The sequence below is a fragment of the Thermobia domestica genome, chromosome 10 (genome assembly GCF_964235325.1).
Source record: "Thermobia domestica chromosome 10, izTheDome1.hap1.1, whole genome shotgun sequence".
In the NCBI taxonomy this organism is placed as follows: domain Eukaryota; kingdom Metazoa; phylum Arthropoda; class Insecta; order Zygentoma; family Lepismatidae; genus Thermobia; species Thermobia domestica.
In genome coordinates, this window is record NC_137463.1 from 21,375,011 (window position 1) to 21,388,296 (window position 13,286).

The following is a 13,286-nucleotide window of genomic DNA, read 5'->3' on the forward strand; positions in this document are numbered from 1 at the left end:
ACGAGCAGCGTTGCTCTCTGATAGGGAGACGACCTATCCCAAAGCTTTTCATTAAAACGACAACTAGCAATCAGTTGCGAATATTTCAGTCTTCGTGGTATGATGATAGGTTTTCTTGGCTTTCTGGGTGTTCTGTAGAGAATAAAATGTTATGTTTCGTCTGCATTATGTTTGGGGCAAAGGAGTCGGAGTAGTGTTCAAACGGTATTCCTGATTTGGTTGAGTTGATTTTGAGTTTAACGTCCCGTTCAGCAGCAAGGCTATATGAGACGTGGACCTGCTGATTAACGTGGAATCCGAACCAGTTGGCGTGGGTCAATGAAAACTTGACCCACGACCCACCACACACCGTGACCCACGACCCAGTGACCCACCACCCACTGTGACCCACTCTGACCCATCACCCACCATGAACCACTCTCATCCACTTTGACCTACTCAGACTCACCAATCCATCGTCATCAACTCGGAACACGATCCACGGCCTCTTCTGAATTCACTGAAGAGTTTACACTTGTAATAAAACAAGACTGAAATTGTCACTAATTGGAGTTTGAATTTCTAGTCAATCGCTCAAGCACCACTCTGTTACAATAACGGTGGATCTGACCTTTACGATATAAAATGGTAAAGTGTTTGTCAGTGAGGAAATTGAAACAGTTCGATTTTCTATTTGTGTTGTGTAATCGTATGAATGGTTGCAAATTATGCCGTGTTAAATATAAATCTTCTGCAAGTTGTTTAATGAACATGGCTTTACAATCCCTTCTTGTGATAAATTATTGGCTCACCTCTCCCTGACTATGCCCTTGCGTTCTGTACTAGATTTATGCTTTTGATTAGCATCATTGATCGTTGGTGATCAAGAAAAATTGGCGGTATAAAGTTTCTTTTGCGTTGTGATTTTAAATGAGTTGAGTTGAGTTGATTTTAGTTTAGCGTCCCTTTCAGCAGCAAGGCTATATGAGACGTGGACCTACTGATTAACGTGGAATCCGAACCACATGAACTCCCACCGGGAATCGAACCCGTGATTTTAAATGAATATTTGTTTTATTGTTTTACTGTAGTATGAAGAAAATTGCATTTATAACTAAGAGACAAAGCTGTGGAAAGTGTTCGGCTGCTACAAGGTATAGTACCTTACTAACTTTTAGCAAATGATGACTACGATAACTGTGGCATCCAGGCCTACTGGTATTTTTTTTTTTTACTTTGTTGCCAGTTTCATGTTTATACACATAAAATCAAAAGGTAACGTTTCATACGTAATGGATAAATAGTTTGATGAGGTAAAATTATGATGAGAAAAATAACTAAGTCTAACTGATATTATGATGTACATAATTACGCTTTCAGAGCTGGGCCAATAGCAAAAGCGTTAGCAATGGGAGCTGATATAGTGGTCACAGGCAGATGCACAGATAGCGCTCTCGTTCTTGGACCCCTCATGAATCATGTAAGTTGCATGTTCTTTTAAAATTTCGGGAGAATTGTGTTTAAAACTCACCACAGCTGTACTTTTAATTCAAAGCAAAAGTCTCCTACTGTATAAGTATTGTGTTTGTCAAAAGTGTTCGCCATCAAGGGAGTAGAATGTTCGTGTTTTTTTTACGTGAAGTATTCATTTTATCCTTTGTTTGGGGCTTCTGTCTTTTATTGGTTGTATTTGTTGGGACATTCGCTTTTCTCTAGATCGAATAATTAATTAAAATAATCGGTATCGATTAATTTCGGCCCTAATCTTAAATTTGTTCATCTATTCACGTATTATTTTTCAGATGAAATTATCCTGTTTGCATCTATGTGTAGAACAATGCTAGAGTACGTTTGTTGTACCTTGGCACACTTCCCGCCAGTGCACTCTGCTAGCACTTACGTGAACGTTTAATCCAGTGGACTCTGGACTCTTATTGGTTTTGTCTTATAGGTGACGTCAGTTGTCAGCCAACCCATCAAATGAGATCATTGCTATTTGGCGGGTATTTGAAATGCTTAGTTGTCATATGCGAACAAGTGTGTTACAATGATTTGTGAGTGGTATGACGCTTTGGTGTGTTTTCTAGTGTATTGTAACTCTCAATTTAACTGTGGCGTGGCAACAATGCGTTGTAGATAGATTAATCCTTTAGGCGGGAAGCGTGCCAAGATAAAACAAACGTACTCTGTAAAGAGTGATCCTTAATAGTGCTGTATGGAATAGAAGAAGTCCTCCAGCAAGTACATTTTATTTTATTTTTATTTAATTATTTATTTGATTTACTGTCAAATTTTGTTTTCTGTGTTTGCGGGGAATTTGTTATAGATTGTTATTCGTGAATATTTTTGTCCTTTATGCTTTTTCAGAATTTGGTATATTTCGGAATGGCTTTGTTGTTTGTTTATAACATAGTGCCCGTGGTTTTTCTTGGGAAACTTCCTTTTCCTCCTATTTTCTCATTCCACCAATTCTTCGATCATCATTCACTTGTCTAAATCATCCGTCTCCCTTAGCCTAACAAGTATATTAATGAGACGTTAAACTAAAAGATTTCATTTTTTCTTGCGTTTTTTGTTTGTTTGTTTGTGTGTGTGCGTGTGTGTATTGGGGAGGGGGAGAGTCCGAATCTTACTGTTTTATATAACTTCAGTGTTGAGAGGGACGCTAAATTCAAATCAACAAACAATCTTGTTTATGTGTAGATATATCCATTAATTCCAGGATTGGTTGAAGGTAGTTTCTCAAGAATGTAGCTAGTCATAGGATATACAGGCAAGGCAGTGATAGAATGTGAGGGTAGTTATCTGGTAAGCCTATTCAATTTCTCTACGTTTTGATGGTTAATTAGTATAGCTAAATGTTAAAAGGTGGCCGATAGATTAGTACCTACGGCTTCGATTAATAATAGGAGCTCCTTTTTGGTTAAGCAGTTAGCGTACGCGCCTTTGGCGTGGGAGATCCGGATTCGATTCTCTGCGGGAGCTCATGTGGTTCAGATTCCACGTTAATCAGTAGGTCTCGTCTCATATAGCTTCACTGCTGAAAGGGACGTTAAACTCAAATTCAACTCAGCTCGATTAATAATAGGGACAGATAACGTCTGGTTTTAAATGGGATTTGTGGGTAGTTGAGAGTGAGTTGACTTTTAGAGGTCTATATAATGCCAGGAATATGGGCTATGGGAGCTGATGCACTGTTGATGCATCACGAACATTATCAGGAGCCCTTTTCCGTAAACGTACAAGTTCTACAAGTGTTGTAACATGTTATGACGGAAAAAATACTAGAATAATGGTAAACCTAAATTTTAAATACTAGTGCTGACAGTATTTAGTAATGCTAGTAATGGTGAATCTCTAATTTGTGTCAATTTCGTGGGATACTCAATTTTCAGAATGTTTTTTTTTTTACTAATTTTAAATTTTAAAAAAATTAAATAAAATATACATTTTATTAATATTTAATTAAAAATATTAATTCTGCAGTAGTCCTACGTGAAGTGTATTGCCACGGAATTTCTGTTATAAAGTATTTCTACCGCATCTCTCACTATTCTTTGTATCGATTCACGAAATCTAATCACTTCTGACAGGAACTTTGTTGTCATGAAAATGATAACACTAATAATAATAATAATAATAATAATAATAATAATAATAATAATAATGAAAACGGAATCGAAACATAAGCCAATGATATCAGATATTAAAAAATAAAAACTGAATATCGATTCAGTCAAAATATCTAAAATAACAAATGCACCTCCAAATATGAAAATTAAGGTATTACAACACAGTTATTATAAACCAGAACGTCTGTGTGGTTCAAAAAACATTAATTTGTGAATAGAAATTCATAAATAATCATAAGCAAAATTTATTTTATCCGTTCATCGTCATACAATAAAATTGGACTTATCAATTTATATTAATTTTACTCACACGAATTATTTTGAACATATTCTTCAACAGAGTAAAAAGAATTCTTTTTTCAAAAGTATCTTTTAATTTTGATTCTAAAACTGTTTATAGAAAGGTGATTTTTTATACATGGTGGAAGTAGTATTAATAGAGTATTTTGTGAGTCGCTGATTTATTGTGTGTGTGTGTGTATGCAAGTGAATGTCTTATTTATTTCTTGTGTTGTATCTGTGAATGTCTTTGTTGATAACAAATTCAGTATTATTTTTTTATAACCTTTTCAGGACGAACGGCTCAACCCTCGAGCCAGCAATTCAAACCTCTCTAGCTCAGCTCCTAATTAACCTAGAGATATGATTTTGGTATGTATCTCTTCAGAAAGGATGGAACTTTCTAATCCTGTGTATATCATTCATGTAGTGGGTCCCGCCGTGAAGGGGGAAGGGGAAAAAGTTGGGTGTTTATAGCGTTCCCTCTCTCCCTTCAGAATTTGGGGGGAGGTACCCACCCTGATGGAGCTACAAGGATAAAAAATGGCATCCATAGAGACAAATGAACATACTTACTAGCCATACCCAGTCCATGACTTTTGGGCTTGAGAGGGGTGAATAGGAGGGGTATTGAATTTACCCTTTTTCTTATTGTATATTTTCTTATAAAGACAAAAAAAAAAAAATCAAATTTGAGGAACTCTGGCAACATTGTTATTCATCGTACTCAAGAAAAAAAATCTCACATTTACGACAGATATTTGGGACAATGATACACAAAAATCAAACCCGTCGGTTCAATACAAATGGAAAAAGAAATTCGGAACCCCGAACCTACGTGACACATCCTATATATTATTCAATATCCACTGCAATGTACTCTAACGTTGGCAGCCCTAGCGACATTCCTAATTATCACAGACACACAAACCATACCTCGTTGAAAACCTTATAGACCAGCCATTCCAACAATGTAACTTTTGTGTGTCTCGGGCCAAACCAGTAAAAGAAGACGACGAAAGTCATTAAAAAAAAAAAAAAAAAAACTTCTTCAGATTTTGTCAGACTGTGGCAACGCTGTTATTTATCGTACGCAAGGAAAAAAATTCTCACATTTACGCCAGACACTGGAGACAATGATACAAAGAAAAAAAAAAAAAAGGTGTAGGTTCAATAGGAATGGAGGAAAAAATTCTGAACACCGAACTTACGTCAATCATCCTGTATTTTTTTCGATAGATTATGGTATACGCTAACATTGGCAAAACTGGCGACGCCCCTAATTGCTACAGACATACAAGTAATACCTAGTTTGAAACCTTATAACACACACATTCCAACAAGGTAACTTTCGCGTCTCTTGGGCCAAACTAGTAAAAGAAATAGTGCAATAGAAGGGAAGAAAAAAATTCGGAACCTCGAACCTACGTAAATCATCCTGTATTTTTTCGATAGATTGTGGTATACGCTAATATCGGCAGGGTTGGCCACGCTCCTAATTGTCACAAGCATATCAGCTATACTTCGTTGGAAGGCTTATAGAACAAACATTCCAACAAGGTAACTTTCGTGTCTGTCGGGCCAAACTAGTAAAAGAAAAAGAAGACGAAAATGAAAATTTTGGGGGGAAATTTGTCGGACTATGGCATCGCTGTTATTTGTCGTACGCAAGGAAAATAATTCTCACATTTGCACCAGACATCGGAAACAACGATATAGAAAAATGAAGGGTTTAGGTGGAATAGGAGTGAAGAAAAAATTCGGAACGCCGACCCTACGTGAATCATCCTGTATGTTTTCGAGAGATTGTGGTATAAGCTAACATTGGCAGACTTGGCCACGCTCCTAATTGTCAAAAACATATCAGCTATACCTCGTTGGAAAGCTTATACAACAGACATTTCAACAAGGTAACTTTCGTGTCCCTCGGGCCAAACTAATAAAAGAAGACGAAAGCTTTTTTTTTTTTAATAAGTTTTTTCGAACTTTATCGGTCTATGGCAACGCTGTTATTTATCGCGCACACACACAAACACACACAAAAAAATCCCACATTTACGCCAGACATTGTAAACAATAATATTAAAAATGAAGCTACATGGAAGAAACATGCAGTGTACTCACCACTATAATTTCTCATGGTAACTGCGGTAACAGCCGGTGATGCAGAGTGCGACGCCGCAGCCACTACAAACTATCAAGACCTGTTTGCGAATTCCGCGAGACGAACACTCCCTGCACCTCTTCCTACTCGATATCGTATCCGGAATATGCTGTAAGATATCTCTCGATGGGTTGTAAGTGGGTAATGCACCACGCCCAGGCACAAATGCGCGAGTAGGTATCGCGTCCCTGGCCATCCCTATCAAACCGTTTATAACATGCTCCCGAAATTCCAAACTTGAAGATGGACCGTTCGGAAATATCGTAAAAGTGTTGACCATTGCCACATTGAGAAGGTGGAAAAACAACTTCGTCGTCCACTTCTGGGTTTTTCGTGCTGTTGAGTACGAATTGACCATCCTATCTGCCAGATCAACATATCCCATATGCCTGTTATAGTCCTCCACTATATCAGGCTTACGAGCATCTCCATCTTGCGTTAGGAAAGTGCCTACTGGTGGTGCAGGATGTATATTGGAAAGCACGTAAACATCTCGTTTGTCCTTCCAGCGGATTGCAGTCAAGTCGTCCTTGACATACACATCCTGTTCACCTTTCTTCATTTTCTTAGAACAAAGGTCACGTGGCATGTTTTTACGTTTAGGTCTAACAGTACCGCAGCATAAAATGTTTCTGGAAGCCTTGAGTTCACAAAACAGTCTGGGAGAACAGAAGAAGCTGTCCATGTAGAGCTTATGACCCGCTCCCGTCAATTCCTCCTCTAGTTTGTGTACTATGGCTTCAGTCACTGTCCTATTAGAAGTATCCAAGTCATGCATCTTCCCTAAATAAAGAAGCGTATATCCGTTGTCACAACAGATTTCGAATACTTATATTCCAAATCTTTTGTGTTTTTTTTCGGAATATACTGTTTGAAGCCAACACGACCTTTGAATGGCACAATAGCTTCATCGAGTGAAAGGTGTTCAGTTGGATGGAACACCTTTTTGAACGAAGTATTGAACAATTCAAAGATCTTCCGGAATTTCCATAGCTTGTCTACGTGTGGGGTGTTGGGATCTGGAGCATTCTGATTGTCTTCGAAATGAAGGAAACGGAGAATGTGTAGAAATCTATCACGCGTCATGATTTGCCCAAACCATGGCATGTGATATAGCTTGTTAGTTGACCAGTAATGTTTGAAAGAAGGTTTCACTCTGTGTCCCATGTGAAGTATAACATCTATAAAGAGGTAAATCTCCGAAACGGTAACGGGATTTTGACGTGCATTGTTACCGATATTAGACCGGTCGCAGAAGGCTATATAATATCGGTTTGTCTCCTACACCACAAGTTCTACGACCTGGTTCGTAAGAAACAATAGGAAAAACCCAAGAGGACTATAATTATCTGTCATACGCCGGGCAGACAAGCCAACGGCGCCAACGAAAGGTGCACTAGTTGGCGCTCTTCCCGACAGATTTCCCACTGCCTTCCGCCAGTCCGAGGCAGAATTTTTCTGCATTCCTACTGGACTTACACGGTTTATTTTTTCCACAATTGTTCACAATAACGGGGGTAAATGTGAGATTTTTTTTTAACATTCAACAAATAACAATGTTGCCATAGTCCGACAAAGTTCGAAAAAACGGATTTTTTTCAAAAGTTTTGAATTTGGTCGCCTTTTCCTAGTTTGGCCCGTATTTTCCTAGAGAGTTAAAATTTTCCAATATCTGTCCCAGACGATTTTCAGTAAAGTATGGTTTGCATGTCTGTGACAGGGGCGTCACCAGGCCTCCCAACGTACAATCTGTCGAAAAAGTACAGGATGATTCACGTAAGTTCGGTGTTCCGATATTTTTCCTCCATTCCTATTGCACCTACACCATTCATTTTTTTTATATCATTGTTCCCAATGTCTGGCGTAAATGTGAGAATTTTTTTTCTTGCGTACGAGAAATAACAGCGTTGCCATAGTCCGACAATTTTTTTTAAAATGGATTTTCCAACCAAAATTTTGATTTTCGTCGTCGTCTTTTACTAATTTAGCCCGAGAGACACTAAAGTTGCCTTGTTGGAATGTGTGTGTTATACGGATTCCAACGAGGTATAGCTGATATGTTTGTGACAATTAGGAGCGTGGCCAGGCCTGCCAATGTTAGCGTGTACCACAATCTCTCGAAAAAAATACAGGATGATCCACGTAAAATCGGTGCTCCGAATTTTTTCCTCCATTCCTATTGCACCTACACCCTTAATTTTTTTATATCATTGTTCCCAATGTCTGGCGTAAATGTGAGCATTTTTTTCTTGCATACGACAAACAACAGCTTTGCCATAGTCCGACAAATTTCGAAAAACTGTGTTAAACGAATGGAGGTGTTAAACGTAAGTTGAACTATTGATTTATTATTAACAAATGCTCATATAAGGGGTTAAAATGTGCATACGACGTAAGAGAATCTGGTAATTCGGAGAAAATGTTCAGAATAGCGCATATTTCGAGTAGTGTGAGCCTAAGATTACTAGATGGCGCTGCATAATCAGATTCCAGCTAATGTCGATATTATTGAACCAGTTTTGCTCCCCATGATACATAGGACTCTGAAATTATGAATTCGTTAAAGCTGGTTAGAGGGATCATCTGTTAAATTCGGATTTAATTGTAATTATGAAAATTGTATTAACTGCAACATCATTGCATTCGTCGAATGTTCTTGGTGCAAAAGCAAATTTTAGTTTTCTTATTTTTTTAAACCGGACTGGAACATTGATTTCATTATTGCGGAAAATAAGGTAATCTGAAAAGTGAAATTAAATCTTTGAGTTTTACGTGTCACGATTATCCGACTAGGCCAAAGGAGATGGTGATAATGGGAAATGATTGAAAATTGTGAAATGAAGAAAGTGGGAGAAAACGGGAGAACCCCGAGAAAACCCATGCACGAAGTGTTTGTCCACCACGAAGTCCACTTAGCGAGAGCTGCTATCGAACCAGGGACCCATTGCACCAGAGGTGAAGGCTCTACCACCGAGCCACCGCGGCCCTTATAAGGTAATTTGAAAATCTGTAGTAAATCAACTGTTTGTTTCAAAACTTAGTCTACGTAAATATTGAGTTTATTTATTTAATTAATCGTCAAACGGATAACAATGAGATTTGCTGTGATTCGCAACAGATAGAAGTGCTTCATTACGCAGCTGGAAACTTCTTACCAAAATCTAGTTTATGAAATTTACAGAAAATGTTTGAGAGCGATTTCCTCAACCCAATCGAGATTGTTTCTCTTCTATAATATAAATTCAATTAGCTTGACTCATCTTCCTGGCAAACTCACCTACTTTCCGTGTCAGCCCCGCACTTATTCAGTTTTAAATTTTGTTGAATTTTCACCTATGGAGAATATAATACGAAAACTGGTTGATATCTTCCACTTTCCCAGATCTTCAATTCATTATTAACTGTTGTATTTTACAGAATGTGGATTTACTTGAAACACTGAGCCTACTTCATTGGTTGTTTGTAATTTCGTTTATCGGAAAGAATCTGACGAATTGCCACAGCGACCTTGATTCTTGATTTATTTTTTAAAAAAAGATATGACACTAACACAAGTTTTATTAATGTTCTTATTGTTTGATAAATTTCTCTAGTGCATTATAATAAAACGAGTGTTAAAATCCACAGTTTCAGTGGTCGCCAGGAGATCTAGATAAATTGGCTGCAGGAAGCTTAGCTGGCCATTTGATCGAGTGTGGCGCCCAGTCGACAGGAGGAATACACACGGATTGGGAAAATGTACCTAACTTAAGTGAAATAGGTAATAATAAAATAAATATTAATATTACTTATTTGCCGTTCAATATTGCTCCAACAGTTTCCATATAATTATCCGCTCTATATATTAGTGACAAGTAGCTATCAGGGGTGGATCCAGGACGGACTTCTGGGGGGGGGGGGGGGTTGTAATACCGCTACTTAGAGCTACTTCTAAGATCTTCAACTCTGTTTTATTTATATATAAAGTAAGAAAGTTTCCTCTTCTGGGGGGCCCTGGATCCGCCACTGGTAGCTATGTAGTTTGGAGTAATTAAACCTTATTACTTTGAAAATAAAATGAAATCTTTAAGTTTCACGTCGCACGCTTATGCCGGTTAGGCTAAAGGAGGAGACGGTGATGAGAAATGAATAAAGTGGTGGAATGAAGAAAGTGGGAGGAAACGGGAGAACCTTGAGAAAACCCACGAGCACAGTGTTTGTCCACCACAAAGTCCACACGGCGCGAGCTGGGATCGAACCAGGGACCCCAAGCACCGGAGGTGAACGCTCTACCACTAAGCCACCGCGCCCCCACCCTTACTACTTTATTTCCGATAGTGCCTAATGTAGCGTAGTCTGTAAGGTGTGTAACTGCGAACTAGGCGGTCTGAGTTCAATCTTTCTCGTTCTAATGCGGCACTGAAGTTTACCCAGCCGCTTTAAAATGGGTTCCTGGAATAAACATGGGGAAGTAAAGAGGCTAGAGCGTCGTGGTGACTACGAGTGTGCCGAAACTAAGAAAGTGTGGAGTCTAAACCCCATACCAACCTTCGGACCTTCATGGCCTGTTCCAGAAAGCGGGAAGCGACCTTCACTTTATTTTGAACTACTCTCGTCTCTGTACTGTGGGGTCCATGGTTTGATCTTCGGACAGGTAAGTTTGTGGTGGACAACATCGTGTTCGTAGGTTTTTTCTGGGTACTTCCGTTTCCTCCCATTCTCATTTCACCAGTTTTTCTATCATCATTCACTTGCCTTAATTATCGTCTCCTTTAGCCTACTCGTGAGGCGTTAAAGAAAAAAATGTTTCCAGCTGAAATGCTCGTTCTTCGCACGGGAAAATAGGTTTATGGAGAATGTTTTAATTCTTTTCCCCTCTTTGAACTCATTTCACTGAGAGTTTAGTAAAAAAAAAAAAAAAAAAAAGAAAAGAAAAGAAAAAAAAGAATACTCTTTATTTTAGGGATAAATTTTGAACCCCTCTATTCCCTTAAGATATTACCGTTCAATCAAAGTACAATTAGGAAAACCCAGCTTGAAGTAGGTACTATTTCAGGGGCCGCGGTGGCTCAGTGGTAGAGCGCTCACCTCTGGTGCTTGGGGTCCCGGGTTCAATCCCAGCCCCCGCCAAGTGAACTTTGTGGTGGACAAACACCGTGTGCGTGGGTTTTCTCGGGGTTCTCCCGTTTCCTCCCACTTTCTACATTCCACCATTTCATTCATTTCTCATAATCACCGTCTCCTTTAGCCTAACCGGCATAACCGTTGGACGTAAGACTCAAAGATAGGTACTATTTCTCCCTCCCCTTAAAACGGAAAATTTGAGATACGCAGACAGAGATTAAAAAAAAAAAAAAAAAATAATAATCAGAAGCTTAGCATATATACCGAGTTTCATTTTTCTTACTTTACGGGCTCGTGAGGTACTCAGGGTGTCTATCGGTCACGAAAAAGTCACGAAATCAGAAAACGGTCATGAAAGTCAAGAAAAAGTCACGAAATTTAGCTTTTGGGGCACGATTTTTTTAAAATTGTACAAATATAAGTACAGACTGGAGAATTTTATTCTATAAAACATCAAAATTCACCACCAAAAAGTCTATGGTCGCCTTTAGATGCTACCAAATCGCAAGCAAAGCACACTTCTATCGCATGCATGAAAATTCGGCCTAATTCGCACCCAAATTCTTTCTTACGAATGTTACGAAATGTTATTGTTTTGTGAAGGGAAGGTCACGAAAAAGTCACGAAATTTCATTTTGGAATTTTAGTAGACACCCTGGTACTGTATTTCGGCATAAATTTTGAAGCCGCTTTTCCCTCCCCCTCTTAGGATACTCCCTTTAATCAAAGTAACATCATAAAAACTTAAGTTGAGGTAAGTATTAGGTATGTACCAAAATTAATTTCTAACTCCTCAACCGTTTTCCCGAGATGCGATCACAAACAACTAGCAACACCATTTTCAGTGTGAAGAAAGAAATTATACAAAATATCCGCTTAAAACGAAAAATTTGAAGAACGTTGGGATACAGGTCCGTTTATTTTTAAAGAAGAATTTATGTGCCGAGTTTCACCTTCGTAAAGTGACGGGTTTGTGAGATACTCTCTCTTGTTCACATAAATTATGACCCCACTTCCTTTTACGATATGCAGTTCGAGATAATTGATAACTATATCCAAGAACTTATTTCAAATACCCAGCCGCTTTCCCGTGATTCGATCACATACAAGGTCACTTTCTCTTTTATATATTAAATATGAATGCTCTGGCTTCTTGACACTCGAGAGTCTTGTTTTGGTTGAATACCAACCGACGTACGCAAGTGAGTATTTGTATAGTTAAGCAATAATTATACAATGTTTGTATACATGGTATTCAGTTTCTCAAATTATTCCTTAAACTTCTGATTTTTTTCGTGTATTCTTTTGAACTACAAAGGAAAGAAACTGGCTATTCTATCTCTGCTATAGTGGTTTAGTGGTTCCGCCGAGGTAAATGGGGTAGAACCCACCTTTCTGGAAAAACACACTGTTGAAGCAAGAAACAGGGATTAAGATCAGTCTTCTTACTTGAGGTATCCAGAGGTTCAGTGGTAGTGTTTACCTCTGGTGCATGGGATACTTGGTTCGATCCCAGCTCGCGCCAATTGAGCTTTGTGGTGGACAAACACCATGTACGTGGGTTTTCTCGGGGTTCTCCCGTTTCCTTCCACTTTCTTTATTCCACTATTTCATTCATTTCTCATCATCACTGTCTCCTTTATCCCAGCCGGCATAACCGTGGGATGTAATATTTCATTTCATTTTTGAAGCATCCAGTGAAAATGTTCTTGCAAACGGGTTCGGACTTCGTTTGAAAAATTGTCAAACAGGAATTGAAAGTGTTAGTTTAACGAAAACATGCAAACTGTATAATGACAATTTTCTAGTTATCAGAATAGTGTGGTTATAACTCAGATAGAACCGTTATTGAGTGTCTATTGTGTTCAAGTGCACATATGTATGTGTGTCTCTGTTTTTATCAGAGAATTTGAAGAGTGAGAAGCGCATAAAATAACTTGTAAGACTGGTTTTTACTAATAGCTTTCAGGATTAGTCAGATGAAAAATGTCTTCAACATAATTTATTTAGTACGTAAACTTCTCTATTTGCACCGATGAAGAAGTGAGTAACACTCCGAAATTATGTACGAAAATACACTTTACTGGATGCTTCAGGTAAGAAGACTGATCTTTGTAATCATTTAATAT

At 38.3% G+C, this 13,286-nt stretch overlaps 1 protein-coding gene across 1 annotated transcript in view; it reads left to right on the plus strand.

Annotated features, from left to right (window-relative positions):
- LOC145662356 (uncharacterized) overlaps nucleotides 1-13,286 on the plus strand; it is a 69,216-nt gene that overhangs the window by 33,647 nt on the left and 22,283 nt on the right. Inside the window, exons 4-5 of the mRNA XM_081727866.1 lie at nucleotides 1,360-1,459; nucleotides 9,682-9,814. Of these exons, the coding sequence (XP_081583992.1) occupies nucleotides 1,360-1,459; nucleotides 9,682-9,814 (233 nt within the window). The remainder of the gene's footprint in view (nucleotides 1-1,359; nucleotides 1,460-9,681; nucleotides 9,815-13,286) is intronic.